The sequence below is a fragment of the Podarcis gaigeae genome (assembly GCF_964106915.1).
Source record: "Podarcis gaigeae genome assembly, chromosome: 7".
Classification (NCBI taxonomy): Eukaryota; Metazoa; Chordata; class Lepidosauria; order Squamata; family Lacertidae; genus Podarcis; species Podarcis gaigeae.
Genome location: NC_139683.1, coordinates 45,581,366 through 45,597,759, shown reverse-complemented (window position 1 = coordinate 45,597,759; position 16,394 = coordinate 45,581,366). Strand labels below are relative to the sequence as shown.

Here is a 16,394-nt window from a genome sequence, read left to right as displayed (position 1 = left end):
CCTGAAGCATACGTAACCCGAGGTACCACTGTATCAATTTATTTATTTTGTAAAAAAACAAACTGTGCACACAATCTTGCTCTAACCAACCAGTTTGAGATCCAACTCTTACAAATGTCGACTAAAGTTTTAGTTATGAAGCTGGAGGAACAACCAGACAGCGACAGGAGGAAAAACGGTTGTCTTCCAGAGAACCAGGAAGTGGAGGACATGGCGCATTTCATTAATGACTGGATACTTAAACATACCACTGTCCCTCAATGACATCAAAAGAGCTCACCAGGTTCCAGGAGGCAGAAACAGAACTGGGAGAGCCCCAAGAGATGTGGTAATTCGCTTTGAATACTACAGGCTCAAAGACACTGTGGAACGTTAGAAACCTAAAATACGGGCAAAGTCACCGTTGAAATATTCCAGGATATCAGCCCAGCTACACTGCGGTGGCGGAAGGACTCTCTGGCCTTATACACCAGCCCTAAAAGAAGCGGGCATAGCCAGGGCTTCCCTTTTAAGCTGATAGTCCAGCACAAAGGCAGAACCCCAAGAAGCTGATGCTTTTCCCCAGCCCAAGCACACAACAGCACCATCTCAGGCTGGACAACCAAAAAAAAGGCAGAAAGAAATAAGGTATCTCCAAACAGAAGTAAGAAATTGTTTTATTTCCTTATGCCTCACTCCTCAATCCCTAACCTCCTTACTTGGCTGCTGTGGTTGCAGGTAGATAATTCCCTCCCTACCCCATTCCTTAGGAACTACATTTCTCCCCCCCCCCCTTAAAAATTTTTTATTTATGATTTCTGCATAAATAATGTTTTTTAGGGCTCACCCATTCTGTTGTTTAATGGGGATAGTAAGCTTCCTGCACACACATTAATTCTCTGTTGTCTATATGATGTTCTGCTCTAAATCACTGCCTTCCTATATTTCCCCCTCTCTCAGTCCAGATTTTATCATACCCACTTCTCAGTGTATCCATGAAAATCCAGACTGAGGAAGAGGAAAGCATTGCTAGGAGAACATCATACGGACAACAGAGAATTACTGGAGGTACAGGAAGTTTGCCATCCACATTAAACAACAGTATCGATAAGATCTCAGGGTCTCTGAAACCTGGGTTGCTGCCATAGTAGTGGCCTACATGCCAAGGAAAGAAGGTGATGCCACCACCAACTGACCACATCCACCCTAGTTTAGTTTGATACACGTTTCCCTTGGACCTTCCCTCGCATTAAGCTGTAAACATGAACTCTGGCAGATCTAAGAAAAGGAAAGAGCCATGTGTCAAACAAGCAAAACATGAACTGGTCTCAACAGGCACTGAGCATCAGAGCCCTAAGCAGCACTGATAAGAAGCAACTCGAGTAAATAAAGTAACCTTAATGTATTTTCATAGCAATTAACTTATGACCTAGCCTGAAAAAGTCACATGGTGCAGAGCAGCATCGACACTCACAGACACACAGCCAAGGAAAATATATTCACTCTTCGAGCATCCCCTCATCATCTCTAAATTCCCAACATTAATGATTAAATTGCAATATCCCCCTTCCCCTCTAATTCCTGAGCATCTTGATGTTTTGCTGGCCTTTAAGGATATAGAAAAGAGCATTAACGTGACTGGAGAATCCTTATTTTTTAAATAATAGGAATTAAAATGATAGGCTAGGGAACATGAAGGGATGATGTTGCATCATCCAAACCATTTCTTTACCAGTGGTGATTAATTATTATTTTTTTATTAAAAAACCCAACAAAATTGCTGAGGCTTATAAAACTGTAGTAAAGCAGGCGCAATCTCTTTTACTAATTTAGGAAGCTGCACAATAGCTATTGTGTCAGCACAGGTGTTCAGCACAGGTGAGCTAATTCCTCTAGTCCAGGGATGGGAAAGATGTGGGCTGCCAGATGCTCAAGTTCCCATCATTTGTGACCACTGGCATGCTGGGGAGCCAGTGTGGTGTAGTGGTTAAGAGCGGTAGACTCGTAATCTGGTGAACTAGGTTCGCATCTCCGCTCCTCCACATGCAGCTGCTGGGTGACTTTGGGCTAGTCACACTTTTCTGAAGTCTCTCAGCCCCACTCACCTCAGAGTGTTTGTTGTGGGGGAGGAAGGGAAAGGAGATTGTTAGCCGCTTTGAGACTCCTTAGGGTAGTGATAAAATGGGATATCAAATCCAAACTCCTCCTCCTCCTCCTCCTCTTCTTCTTCTTCTGTGGTCTATTCACAACCTCATCTCCAAAGCGTCCTTCTCAATCAGACCAAAAACCCATCAAGTCCATCATCTGTGGTTTCCCATCATTTCTACCCAGAATCCTGTGAAAGCGGATGGTATTCAGTGGTAGACATGACCTCTGAACACGAGGGCTGCATTTAGGCATCATGCTCAACAGCCTGAGGGACTTATATAGCCTTCCAGGCATGCTCACTATTCTAAGCCGACAGTTTTAAAGCATGAAAAAAAAAACAGCTCTTGACTAAATAATATTAACAAGTTACTGAAATGCCGGCATGTTCTTCACAATTGTCAGCAGTTGTGAAATGGGAAATTGTTATCATACTTCAGTCAAGTTGTAATCGTTTGGGAGGGAGGTGGGCTTGGAAACAGCACAAGAAATCTTAAAAAAGCATTATTTATGTCATTCATCAATAAAAATAGCTTGTCCTCACAAATATGTCCATACATTTGGGAATATTTATCTATGGCAATTTTCCATTTATAATTTAATTTTCTAGTTCATGACTCCGTTGGGACAACATAGAAAACAAAACAATTCCTAGGCCAGATAGCAAACTGCTTTGCTGACGCTGTTTCAGATTACGCCCCAACAATAATACAGTTAAAGTCTTGATTCTGCCACTTTTTGGCGTGTTTTTGCTGCTTTTCAGATGATGTAATGGAAATAAAATCGACAAGTTATTTTTATTATAGCAGAAAAGGACAAGGAATGACAGCAAAAACTGGGGTTGTTCAACATTTTAGTCCTCTATGAAGAGATAAAATGTAAAGTTTTTCTGTAGCTTTTTACAGAAATTGCACATTGATAATTTAAAAAGCATTTTATGAAATCATGCTGGAGAAGACAGTTTGGAATGTGTCAATGTGTATGGCAGTTTTCCCCAACCTGGTGCCCCACAGATGTTTTGGACTATAAAATGATGTATTGTGTACTAGTTTTGTGAATCTAATTTTATTGATGATTTGTATACTCTTCACCACCGTGATATATATATATATTCAATGTTGGCATAATCAGAAGTATAGAAACCTTTGCAAATAAAAACCCATCTGTGGAGCACCATATTGGGAAAGTCTGGCATAAATATCTAAGGATGATCACTTGCATGATGTTGGCTTTCCTCTTCCTCTCAACAGGACAGTCCATTCTCAAATGCTAGTGATGGCCTGTGTCAAATGGGCTGGTCTGTCTAACTGAATAGCAATGCTCTTGTGAGCAAAGAAGCTCCCTTTGTGTACCACAGTTCCTTTGCCCATAAGAATTCTTCAGAATAAGGGAAAACATGCATTTGAAACTCCACAGGGGAAAAAAATCCAGTGAGTGGGAGCTGGAGCAAGGAAATGGTGGGAGGGAAAGGATCAAGTACTCCCTCCCTCTGCTCCTTCACCAGAAGTGACTTCATTTTCTAAAATAGACAATGCGCTAGCTACTGCTATAATAATTTGTGCATAATGTATATTTTGAGCTTTGCAGTATATTTGATAGCTGTATCAAAGTGCTTTAGACACTGGTGGTGGTTGCACCAAGCACCTAGGTGGACCCAGCCAAGACAAATTAACCCTATATGTTTCATTTATCTTGGTAATACATGCCAAGGTAACTATCAGCAGATATTTCTCTCCAACCACCTTGCATTTACCAGAAGAAAAGATGGCACCAAAAAGGTCTCTGACCTGCCATCCCTTGTCTTATCTTTATCTCCATATGCTCCTACCTACTCCACCATTTTCAAAATCCTCTACCGGGAATGGCACTTAGTGATGCAGGGTGGAAGGACAAGATTTCTGTGTAAGATTTGAGAGCCATAAAGAAAAAATAGAATACAACAGATCTTGAAAGGAATATTAGACTATTGTGTTATATAAGAATGGAAATTGTACTCTCTTCGAAGGATGCTTGATATAAATGGTGTAGTTTTGTAATCTTCTGTATAAGCATATTTTGCAATGCTCTGTTCACTGAACATCTGGAATCTGTACTTGCAAATTAGCAATGGAAATTATTCCCAGACAAAGACTTGTTATTCTTTCCCTTCCATTTAAAATTATGTTTATGAATCATAGTTCAGCTTAGAATTTCCCAAATATAAATCACTTAAGAAAGAGACTAAATAAAAACATTGGAATGCCAAGGTGGGGATGGAAAGAAATATGGATAATTTTCATTGATAAATTTAGCCTTGATAGATCCTGGAAGTCAGTTTTCCTCTTGTAGTGGGAAGCATGAGTCAGTAGAGGTGGTGTTGCATAACAAAAAGTGATATTGGTCTACGACTTGTTTATTTAACTTTTGATGTTGACTGGACATTGATCACAATAAGCATCTTTCTTATTCTGTGCCACTCAGGTTGGATTTTTCACACAGTTTATGTGATAGTTTCACACATGGGAGATCAGCTGGATAGCTCAGCTGGTTAAAGTGTGGTGTTGATAATGCCAAGGTTGCAGGTTCGATTCCCATAAGGGACAGCTGCATAGTCCTGTATTACATGGGGTTGGAATAGATGAGCCTCAAGATCCCTTCCAACTCTAGGATTCTATTCTATTCTAAAAGGAAGGAAGAAGTAATGATGGATGATGGGAAGGGAAAAGATGGTTGCTTTCCAGTTGCTATTTGTTTATTACATTTTGATCCTGCCCTTTTGCCATGATGGGGCTCAGTGTGTATCTAGGATTCCCAGTTGATCTTCCAACTAGGTACTGACCAATCTCAAACCTGATAGGCTACATCAAGAATGCTGCACCATATGTCCTGGGACCACTGAATGGCTGCAAGGGTTGGGACCTGGGAAATGTAATCAACTGGTTTGCAAAGACTGTTGCTTTAAGTATAACTGTATATGCGGGCAAGGAGGAAGTATTGATGCAAGACTGGAATATATTCTATCCTAGTTCTGTAACTCAGCAATAATAATGTTACTGCATTAACTCACAATATTACCAGGTAAATAGTATTTCTTCATTCTCTTCTTTGGGCACTTTTTGTCTACATTTAAATGTGGTTTGCATAGGCAACTTTCTCCTACTTTTATTAATTCATTCATTGAATCGCCCTAAGGTCGCAGGGTGAGTTACACATCCAGTAACAAGCAATAAATGCAAAACAGTAATTAAAAGTGAAATGTAAATCACTAAAACCTCTAAAACCAGCACCCAACCATCTCACTCACAGTATTGCTCATATCTGAAGGACAATATAAATTAAATGTGCCACTAATGCTCAAAGGCCTAGTAAAATAAGAATGTTTTCCCTTGTTGCCAGAACCTGCTCAAGGGAAGCTCATTCCAGAGCCAGGGTGCTGCTCTACAAACATTCATTGCAAACTAGTCATGTTGTATAATTATTTGTCTAACAGTTCATAGCCACACTATGTAGTTCTGCCTTCCTGCATATTCTGTTTAGATGCCTGAGTGCGGTTAATCCACTGAGAGCTGTAAAAAAATGCTGTGTTACAATTTTAGACATTGTTTTTGATAGTTTAAATAGTATGAATAAGATTAAATCTCAGATATTTATTAATCAAGTGTATACACTGCTTATCATCATAATGTGACCATAATGTGGTATCAGCTTGTTAAAGGATTTCTACTGTTGTATTTTTAAAGAGCCAGGGACACTTAATGCCACTTCCTCGATAAATTTAATAATTATGTTAGATACCAAGGTGTTGTTATGGAGACAGTTTTGAAGACTTTGAAGCACTTTCAGTGCAATAATTAGTGCTGGATGCTACACGACTATTATCAAGCTATCTCTATGGAAACCAACCAAAAGCTGACTTAAAGCTGCAACAAGACACCTGCCCCAATCTTTTCCCCTACATCCTGTTCAGATATTGAAATTGCACACAGATTGAACTGTCAAATTCTGATTAATTATATATATGCATTCTGGCAGATATGCAAGACATACTTAGGACCCAAAATTGAAAATGAATTAAGACAACAGAATGAGTGTTCGCACACATGTTTTTTTGAACAGGAAGCCAAAGGAGGAGGAATTTGCCCCTCTCACAATTCATGTGCAGGTTCTCTGATGTGAAACATGCAATGCTCACAGAGGATACTGTGAGGATTTGAAAAACCCAAACATATCATGGATACAATATTAAGGATTTTTTAAATAAAAGGTTTTTTATGATCACCATGAAAATCATTATTGGATCAGTTGTCTTATTTAAGCCAATGGTCACGTTGCCACCAATTTTATCCATGATACAATCTGGAGCCTAATCTCTGAATAACAGTGTAACCAGAAATGAGGTTGTCACCATGGAAACCGTTACTGATGAACCAAAATGGTGTGTCTAGAAACTGATACAGTTCCATGCTGTAACACTGGATGAATATATGTCATTTTATTGTGGGATTCAACCCTTGACTTTTTCACCTCTTCAGATACATTAATCTGCAGGTACATTCACAAAATCAAATTATTATCACACAAGAATACTACTGCAGCCCAGTTTGACCCGATAATAGAAATGCCATTTAGAATTACCACCCCACACATTAATTTGCTTTGGAGAGGATGAATACCATCCTTTTGCCACTCTAATGATCCATTCATCTAATAAAGGTGGATATAAAGTATAGTTGGAGGAAAAAACTATTTACAGCAGGTTATAACGAGAATAGGGATGCAGGTGGTGCTGTGGGTTAAACCACAGAGCCTAGGACTTGCCAATCAGAAGGTCGGCGGTTCGAATCCCCATGATGGGGTGAGCTCCCATTGCTCGGTCCCTGCTCCTGCCAACATAGCAGTTCGAAAGCACATCAGAGTGCAAGTAGATAGAGAGGTACTGCTCTGGCGGGAAGGTAAACGGTGTTTCCGTGCACTGCTCTGGTTCGCCAGAAGCGGCTTAGTCATACTGGCCACACGACCCGGAAGCTGTACGCCGGCTCCCTCGACCAATAAAGGGAGATGAGCGCCACAACCCCAGATTCGGCCATGACTGGACCTAATGGTCAGGGGTCCCTTTACCTTTACTATAACGAGAATGGGCTGGAGTTATATGAAAGAGTGACAGATGCTCATTCTTAAATACCTAACCAAAACAGAGCTGCACACATCTTACCTTTGCTAGGAAACTCCAGGCTGCATACTGTCCTGAGGATGTGTTGCTTTTCAGCTTCATGGTATATATGGTCAGAAGGAATCCCAGAAGACCACTGCAGAAGGTGGTAGTAGACAGCACCATTAATGGAGAGAATTCTCATTTTCAACTAAGGATCCCTCCAGACCGGAGGGTGTATTCTGCAAGATGTCATTGACACAATAATAGTGCAATAGTTATACAGTACTAGACCATCCCCACAAATCATTCCACTTTATGAGATGTTCTGCAATGCTTCCAGAATATTACTGCACTATTGTTGTCTGTAGGGGCACTTGCACTATAGCACAACAAACTGGAGGAGGGGGGGACCCTGGGGAAGAACACTTTTATTCTACTAGTGCAGGCTTCCTCAAACTTGGCCCTCCAGATGTTTTTGGCCTACAACTCCCATGGTCCCTAGCTAGCAGGACCAGTGGTCAGGGATGATGGGAACTGTAGTCTCAAAACATCGGGAGGGCCAAGTTTGAGGAAGCCTGTATGAAGCTTCCCCATACAAGCATTGAAAATGTGTTCCAGAAGGTTGGGGGACCCTCCAAATAAGATTTGGGGGATGCACAGAAGGAAAGAAACAGCAATGCCACTGCCCAACTGGAATTGCACTGGTGCTGCTTTGGATGTAAACAACCCCTGGAATACTTGTGGAATAAAAAGCAATAGGATTTCAGCAGGAAACTGTGGAGCATGCACTGGCTGAAAACAAAGCAGTAAGGCCACTCTGAAATGTCTGCAGCCACTAACAGTATTGAAAGTGGGATCAAATATAATCACCACGATAACCATCATGAGCACAAATAACCAGGAATGCACCATAGAAATGACATCTTTCAAAAGTAACAGTCTTTCAAAAGTAATAGTCTTACAGAGATGAGCACTGAAAACTGCAGTGTTTATTGGACAGGGCAAAAGGCAGTGGCTTGGCTCCTCATTTTGTTTTCTCTGAACAGGAAGCTTTAGATCTAGCACAGAATCCCACTGGCAGAAGGGAGAAGGAGGTAATTTTCACCAATTCCCCCTTCCTCCTGCAGCTGCTGCAACACTGTTCTACAGTGTCCACCGTCCTTCTGGAAATACTTTTTGGGATGAACAAACTCCTCTTCCATGGGTGACAGGATCCCAGGAACAGAAATCTGATCCTAGGATGTTCCCACCAGCAGCATCCAAGCTCAGGATTCAAACCAGTGTTCTGTAATGACTACAGCATTCTGTCTAGATATAGAAAACCCAGATTCAAATATCTACTCAGCCATCAAGCTTGAAGCCAAGCTGAGCTTATTGGTGAAAGGGCAGGATAAAAAAAAAATTATATCATTTATTATATTCATGTATTTTATTGTTATTTCAGCAGCTAAACTCATGGAAATGTTGCTGTAAAATTTATAGCCATGTCCAATAGAGCAAAGCTGCTTTTTTCTCTCCAAATTAAGCAATGGCACTTAATCACTAAGCAGATATTTCCAGGATTGTAAATCGCCTTACAGTACAATCCTGGGCATGACTACTTAGTGTGCAGAAAGACTGGCCTAACTAGGGGTTTTGGACACACTTGAACCTAAAAATAACTAGGCAGCCACTCAGCAGTATGAGAGGCAGATCTCACCATTAAATAAATAAATAAATAAATGGAACTTTGGGCAACATGTACTACTACATGCTTAGGAGATGAACAACAAAGAATTCAATTCTTTCTGGGTAGCAAGCAGTTTCCACTTGAATTAATGGGATTTTTTTTTAACTTTTCCCTTTTAACCAACTTGCAAAGCCCTCCAAATAACAAGATGTACAGGCAAATAAATCCACATGCTAATAATGGAGTATTATGGTCTAATTCTTTGTAATCACTGAAAACAATGTGATTTATGAAGACTAATCCAATGCTGAGCCATCAAGAGACGCCTTCAGTGAATACTTTACCATAGGATGCCGAGCAATTTTGACATCCCAAAAGTGCTGTGGAAAAATATCACACAACATGTGCTTTGAGAAGCCCAGCTCATGGAGGGGGTGGGAAGATGTGGAGAAGAATGAGAGAGCTGAGTTCTTGATCCTTCTTAGCATTTCGGTGGTTTGTGCCAGAAAAAATATTGTCCTTTTCAGGTTTTACATGCCACTAACTTTGACAAACTCATTCTGGTAAAGGAATATTACCTGGCAAAGCAACTGCTGTGAAACCTGTAGAAGTAAAGGAATGGAAATTCCAAGGCACTAAAGAGATCACCTGTGGAATACAATAATTGATTCAACTAGCAAAAAATCTCTATACAGAAACTCCATTTAACAGGTATCCTTTGGTTTAAACATGTTTTTATAGCTTCTGGACTCCTTAATTTGCCATTACTCTTATAAGGCCCCTTTCTCACCATTTTGAGCTGCACCTGATTCTTATTAGCAGTTCAAAGAGAGGTTGCAGGAAAAGGAAGCGGTGTGTTTTTAGTGAACACATTTCCACTTGCAAAAAGATCTATGTTGGATACTGCATTTTCCAATGGAAAAGCATAAGCTCTGTTCACTGTGTTCACTGTTCAAGGTCATGAGGAATTAATTTGTTTCCACTACTGGCTTAGAGGAATATGAGAGAACATAGCCGGAAACTGGCCTTGGAAGGACTGATCCAATATTGCTGTAAACCTGGAACACTCTAAGTGGTGGCTCAACATGCAAATTTATAAATGACAGTTAATTGCAAAGGCACCCCAACTCTCCAGGTCCCCCCCCAATATTTCAATCTGTAAATCCGCATGGTGCTCTGAACTTTCTGCTGTTCAGAGAAGGTGCAGCACACAACTAACATTCTAAATAGACAGCACCAGAACTTCTGTTTCAGCATTACAGTTTGAACCAGGTTATATTCCATTAAAAACCAGTAACAGAAATAAATATTGTACAAAATAAAATATCAGGTAGTATGACCAAGTTTCTAAGATTGATTCCAGCTTCTAAAACTCTCAGTTAAATCACACCTCAATCACTGGTATGATCTACATCAGGCATAGGCAAACAGCCCTCCATATGTTTTGGGACTACAAGTCCCATCATCCCTAGCTAACAGGACCAGTGGTCAGAGATGATGGGAGTTGTAGTCTCAAAACATCTGGAGGGCCAAGTTTGCCTATGCCTGATCTCCATGCAATTGTTATGATAGGCAAACAGAACTCCCTTTCTAGAAAAGATTTCCCAATAATTTCAGTGCAAGGAGATACTCCCCTCTGATGTAGTTTTGTATATACAGATCAGCTAGCTCCATAAAAAGGAACAACTACCTACCTAAATGCAAGTGACCCACCTGTGCACCTGAATGCACACAGACCTACAGATTGTGTGTGTGTGTGTGTGTGTGTGTGTGTGTGTATCTAACAGATTATATTCCTAAACAGCATATGTAAGAAAATGAAACCATACCCATACAATTAAAAAACCCAGTTATAATTTTCAGTTCTTTTACCTGCTGGGTGGGATGCAAAAGCCAACATCACCACACTAAAAATAAAAAAGAGAGTACAGTATTAATTCCCCAGACTGAACAACGATGTCACAGATTATGCCATCTACCAAATTTGTAATTTAAATAATGTAGACGCTTCTGCAATTTGAGCTAAAGGGCAATAGAAAGTGTGTAGATGTGAGGTTTTGTCCTCTGCCATCACACATCAGACAGTATCCCTTTAGGAAAGAATACAATAACCAGAAATGTTTTCTGGATATCTCTATAGGATTATTTTTGTGTGTATATAGGCATGTGTGATAAGGTCGATACAAAGTTCTTAAACATTGCTGCAAGAGATTTATGCTTTTCCCCTCTGGCAAAATTCCATTTAGATTCCTCAGAATGCAGTGACTGCTCTGAGGCATGAAATTATACCTTACACTGTTCAGAGTGTGTCACACTTCTATAATGAACTATTAATGCATGCAAAACCAGCTTTGGAGCCCCATAACCTCACGATCTTGTTAATAAAAAATTTCAGTTGCCTTTCACTGTTATGAATGATTAAAGTGAATTTGATTGACCCCATTAATGCCCCCCAGCTTGGGTGTCTATGGAGTTTGGAGCAGATTGAGTACTGTACTTTTTATTATTTAAAAAAAAACAACCCTCAATTTCTGCCCCAAGAAAAGCTGTGTTCTGTAATAAATTATGCAAATCATTTTTTCATACTTAATTGTGGTTATGCTACTAAAAGAAAGTGGCAGTCATGACTCTTGGAAATCTGATACAGTATCAGCTACTCTTTTTCCTGAGATTTCAAGAGAAACTTGCCTCCTCACTTTCAAGCGCTCTCTGCCTCCATAAGGTGACACATCCCTTCCCCTCCAATTATTATTATTATTAAATGTATTTATTAAATTTGTATACCACCTTATACCTGTAGATCTCAGGGCAAATCACAATATAAAATTACAATATAAAAAACACTGAGTTAAGGGAGCAGGGGTTCAGGTAGAGGGGTGTGCATGTGAAGAATGGCAGGGAAGGGAAGATAAAGTCTGGAAGCACCTTGGAATTTAGGATGTCTCTCTCTAAATGGTGGGGGTGCATGCACTGCTTGCCTACATTTATGCTTACTTGTGGAATTGTAAATAAAGCAAATATTATGGAAGCCACCCCCCTAAAAAGGCACAAGTCTTCACTACTCTCTCTTCCAAAGGAAATCAAACCCAGATAGGATTGCCCTGAAGCAAAAAACAAACAGAGAAACGAAGAATGCAAGTTTTACCTGAATGCATAGTTTATATATTGTTGCTGAGAATCACTAAAAGAAGAAAATCATTTTATCTGTTATTTGGGGGTGAGGTCTAACCACAGTCTAATATTCCACCAAATATTATACTTAAGAATCCCTAAAAACCAATTATATGATGTTGATGTTATATTATTACTCATGGCATGTTTTCTTTATATTGATTTGGGCAAAACTACCCATGTTTCAGATTTCTGCTTGCCTGACTATTGTTGGCAAACCCAAGACTTTAGCACAGGAGTTCAGTCATAGCTCAGTAGCACACAAACAACCTCTCTGCACTCCTGGTTGAGTGCCAGAGAAGAATTGCCCTGGGGAAGGTGGAGAGCTATATTTATCCATGGGACACAACCCCACTCAATGTGAGCCGCCAGACATAGAGAGTGCACAGGCCAGACTGACCCTTGCAGGCCATGAGAACAGGTAAGAACCAGCCTGGGCTCAACTTCCCAGAATTGCTGCCCTGCAGCTGAAAAGAAATTGCTGGGACAGTGTTTTGACTCCTGAAAACGGCATTGCCAAGTTTCCAGGTATAACACTCCTGTCCAAAACATAAATGAAAGGCGACATTATTTTCCGCATGTTCGGAAGTTAGCAGGGTAGTTGGTCTACAGTGGAACCTGTGCCTCAAATGTTACTGGACTCCAACAGCCTCAGCCAGCAAGGCCACTGGGTCAATGATGATGGGAGCTGGAATCAGGCAACATCTAGAGGGTTCTGGTCTATAGAGGAGTGGGGAATATATACTGTGAGTAAGACTCCCCCCCCCCGCTCCTAGCACGCACACGCACACGCACACGCACACACACTCTACAAATCTGCTCTGGGGGATTAGGAGAACTAACTAGCTAACATTATTTTAAATTTATTCCCAACCATTTCATGGCTGTCTGGTTCTTTAATAAGCACAGAGTTTTGAATTGCAGCTAACATTAAAGGAGTCAAAAGCAAATGGCAGGACCATCACACCCTCTCGACATTATGTCCTTGACAGAATTTATATCCTTCTAAATTAGGAGAAAAGAGGGAAGATGAGCATTAAAGCTGCAGTGAAGAAGTTGCTCCTAAATGGTTGATTGATCATGTGTAAACCTCACGTTCTTGCCAAGACCCACTCTCAAAGCAGCACACAAGCAAAATCCACCACGCTGTAAGTAACTCATGTATGTGTGAGATACAGAGGGGAGTGATGTTAACAGCTCACTATTCCAGACTCATGACCACGTATTTCAGGTAGCTCTTGCCATAGTCTACTTGGTGAATTTATTCATTTGGGGTGCTTTAAACGAAGGGGGGAGGGACCTAAAGTTTTTTTTTTTTTTAAGTGCCTCCATCAAGATTCTACTGACAGAGGTATGGAGACCTCAATTTATCACTGACTATACTGTACAGCTGTGCCTCAGTCCCTTTGTTCTTACAGTCATGACAACAATCTGTAATTAAAATAATAATTATTATTTATTATTTATACCCCACCCGTCTGACTGGGTTGCCCCAGCCACTCTGGGCAGCTTCCAGCATGTATATAAACATAGTAAAACATTAAACCTTAAAACCATTACACCTCTTTCTCCTGATCTTTTTTTATTATTCTGTAATAGTGGTTCTTCTCTTTTACATAACCCTCTTTAAAAACAAGGGGGAAATCACCTTAGAGAATTTGGTCTCCATGAATTATAATATACTTTGTAAGCCCCTGTGAATAAAAGGACACAAAACACATAAAATTCCACACTTGAGCATTATTTAGCCATTTATCTATCCCCACCACCATTCAGATTAGAAGGAGTAGTCTTCACCTACAAGTACTTGAATCTTTATATGAGAAGCAACTTCACTATTTCCCATTCATACCAGTAGACATTCCCTTTTCTGCTTCCCCCCTCCTTCTGATTTGTTGACTTTTTAATGCTGATTAAATACCAACATGGTATGTATGCAGATACTGGTGCATGCAGCCTGTTTTAAAAATAATTTCCCCCACCCAGGAAGTACACCAAAAGCACAGGGTCAGGCAATTGTAAATTTGCTTGTGCAGTTTTTTGGTTTTCTGCAAATCAGAGAGAGAGAGAGACTGTTCTGCCATCAGAAATAGTTACAAGCAGGGCTGAAAAACAACTGAAAGCAATTAAAGTGATTCTCAGCACACATTTTCCAGAATGCTGGGCAAAATATTGGGTATTGAAATGTTTGATGCGGTTTGCTTCTGCAGTTTTCTGGATTTGTGCAAATCTGAAGGATCAAGGGGGGGGAATATTCAGGTGCACACCGTGAACACTGCTGGAAAAGAAATCAAATCACAGATGAGGTAGTGGGCATGGAAAGGGGAGTAGCAGAAAGTGACAACTGATCCACCCACCACAAACACCCCCAGAAATGATCTGGAGCAGTTTGGAGTCTGATTTCCCTCAACACTGGATTATCTCCATATACGATAAAGCTGAATTTATAGGAGGAAAGCATTGAGAATGGTGTTGTTTGAGGGTAACGGCATGTGGACTACAGAAATGCAAACACTTGGGAGAGGACAAGCCCCAAGTCATAATGTGGAAACTAGGGACCAATTTAAATTTGGTATCAATGTGATTTTGTTTTTGTTACAATCTATTTGCAGTTAGAAAAATCTGAAAGTTTATGCAGCATTTAAGCTACCGTGGCTAATGCCCTGTTTTGTAGCTATGCATTTATTTCCAACCAGTATAGATCAAAATCTCATTTCCTTTATTTGTTCTCACTCTTCAGTGCTCTGTTCTCTCCAAATCATTTCAGAGCTTTGATCTGCCTATATTTGTTTCCCCTTCCATTTTCATGGTGTCATACAATTCAATGCAAAGTTGGATTCATTCATATACCTTTGGAAGGAACACACAATACGCTTCTGTTCCAAGTGGATGCAACACAAACAAACTCCGCTTATGCAATTTGTTGGCTATTGTACTGAGGGACAAAAGCCAGAAAACTGGGAGCCTCAGCCGAAACGCTACTAAAATGAAAAGGAGCAGCATTTATGCATTACAGCTTAATTTTCACAAATTTATTAAAAACTTACCAATGCATAGCAAATGGATGAGGGCCCAAAAATAGCCATCTGTGTCAAACTGTAAAATACAACATCAAAGCAAACAGAGATAAACACCTCCTTCATAAATGGTTCCAAGATGTAGTTGCTGGAGGAGAAATGTTCTAAGAAAAACAATATATTAAAAAGTGCTCCCACTTTGTATCAATTTCAGTTTAATTTATTAGTCATTTGATATCATGTCTTCTTTTCATGTAGCAGCAACAAAAACAATAAGACATGTGTTTGGGTATCTACATCGAAAACAGACTTCATTATGTAACACAGGCGTAGTCAACCTTTTTATACCTACTGCCCACTAATGCATTTTTCTTGATGGTAAAATTTTCTTACCGCCTACCAGTGCTGAAGTAACATGTGGCATAGAACCCCTACCGCCCCCCTGGAATCCTGAAACGCCCACTAGTGGGTGGTAGGGACCAGGTTAACAACCCCTGGTGTAACACAAGGTATTATCTGCTTTGTATGGGAGGGACTGGAGGACGCGGGTGGCGCTGTGGTCTAAACAACTGAGCCTAGGGCTTGCTGATCAGAAGGTCGGCGGTTTGAATCCCCGTGACGGGGTGAGCTCCCATTGTTTGGTCCTTGCTCCTGCCAACCTAGCAGTTCAAAGGCACATCAAAGTGCAAGTAGATAAATAGGTACCGCTCCGGCAGGAAGATAAACGGCGTTTCCGTGCGCTGCTCTGGTTCGCCAGAAGCGGCTTAGTCCTGCTGGCCACATGATCCGGAAGCTGTATGCCAGCTCCCTCGGCCAGTAAAGCAAGATGAGCGCCGCAACCCCAGAGTCGTCTGCGACTGGACCAAATGGTCAGGGGTACCTTTACCTTTATGGGAGGGACTGAGGGCTAGCTCCACCACTGCCACCAAGATGTGCTGTGTCCATGCCTGCAAATCTGACTGGCATGTAAAGAAGCTTGATTCATGCACAACAGTGTATGCGCAGAGCAGCAGCTGGCATAATGGGCCTGAGCCATCCTCCCAACACCAGCATTGCTGCAGCATACTGGAGGGACCTGCAGTAGGGCAAGGTGCTGGTGAGGTCAGGACTATGCAGTTCTGCTGCCACCCTGCCCCATGCCAGCTCCTTCCAAGTAAGCTGCAGTGGTGCTGGTGCTGGTGAGGGCGGCTGTGGCTCTGCCCCACCGCACGGATCACATCCAGCATAGAGCTTCACCACAACTAAGTGGGGACTTTGACTCTGGTCTCCCTTCATGTGGAGG

At 41.0% G+C, this 16,394-nt stretch overlaps 1 protein-coding gene across 4 annotated transcripts in view; it reads right to left on the bottom strand.

The window, feature by feature from the left end:
• Positions 1 to 16,394, bottom strand: part of TMEM241 (transmembrane protein 241) — a 37,940-nt gene that overhangs the window by 6,228 nt on the left and 15,318 nt on the right. For all 4 annotated transcript variants that reach the window (XM_083748293.1, XM_083748294.1, XM_083748296.1 and 1 more), the window contains 6 exons: positions 15,143 to 15,191; positions 13,744 to 13,789; positions 12,070 to 12,105; positions 10,797 to 10,831; positions 9,503 to 9,572; positions 7,316 to 7,409 (listed from right to left, as the gene is read on the bottom strand). In XM_083748293.1, the coding sequence (XP_083604419.1) occupies positions 7,316 to 7,409; positions 9,503 to 9,572; positions 10,797 to 10,831; positions 12,070 to 12,105; positions 13,744 to 13,789; positions 15,143 to 15,191 (330 nt within the window). The remainder of the gene's footprint in view (positions 1 to 7,315; positions 7,410 to 9,502; positions 9,573 to 10,796; positions 10,832 to 12,069; positions 12,106 to 13,743; positions 13,790 to 15,142; positions 15,192 to 16,394) is intronic.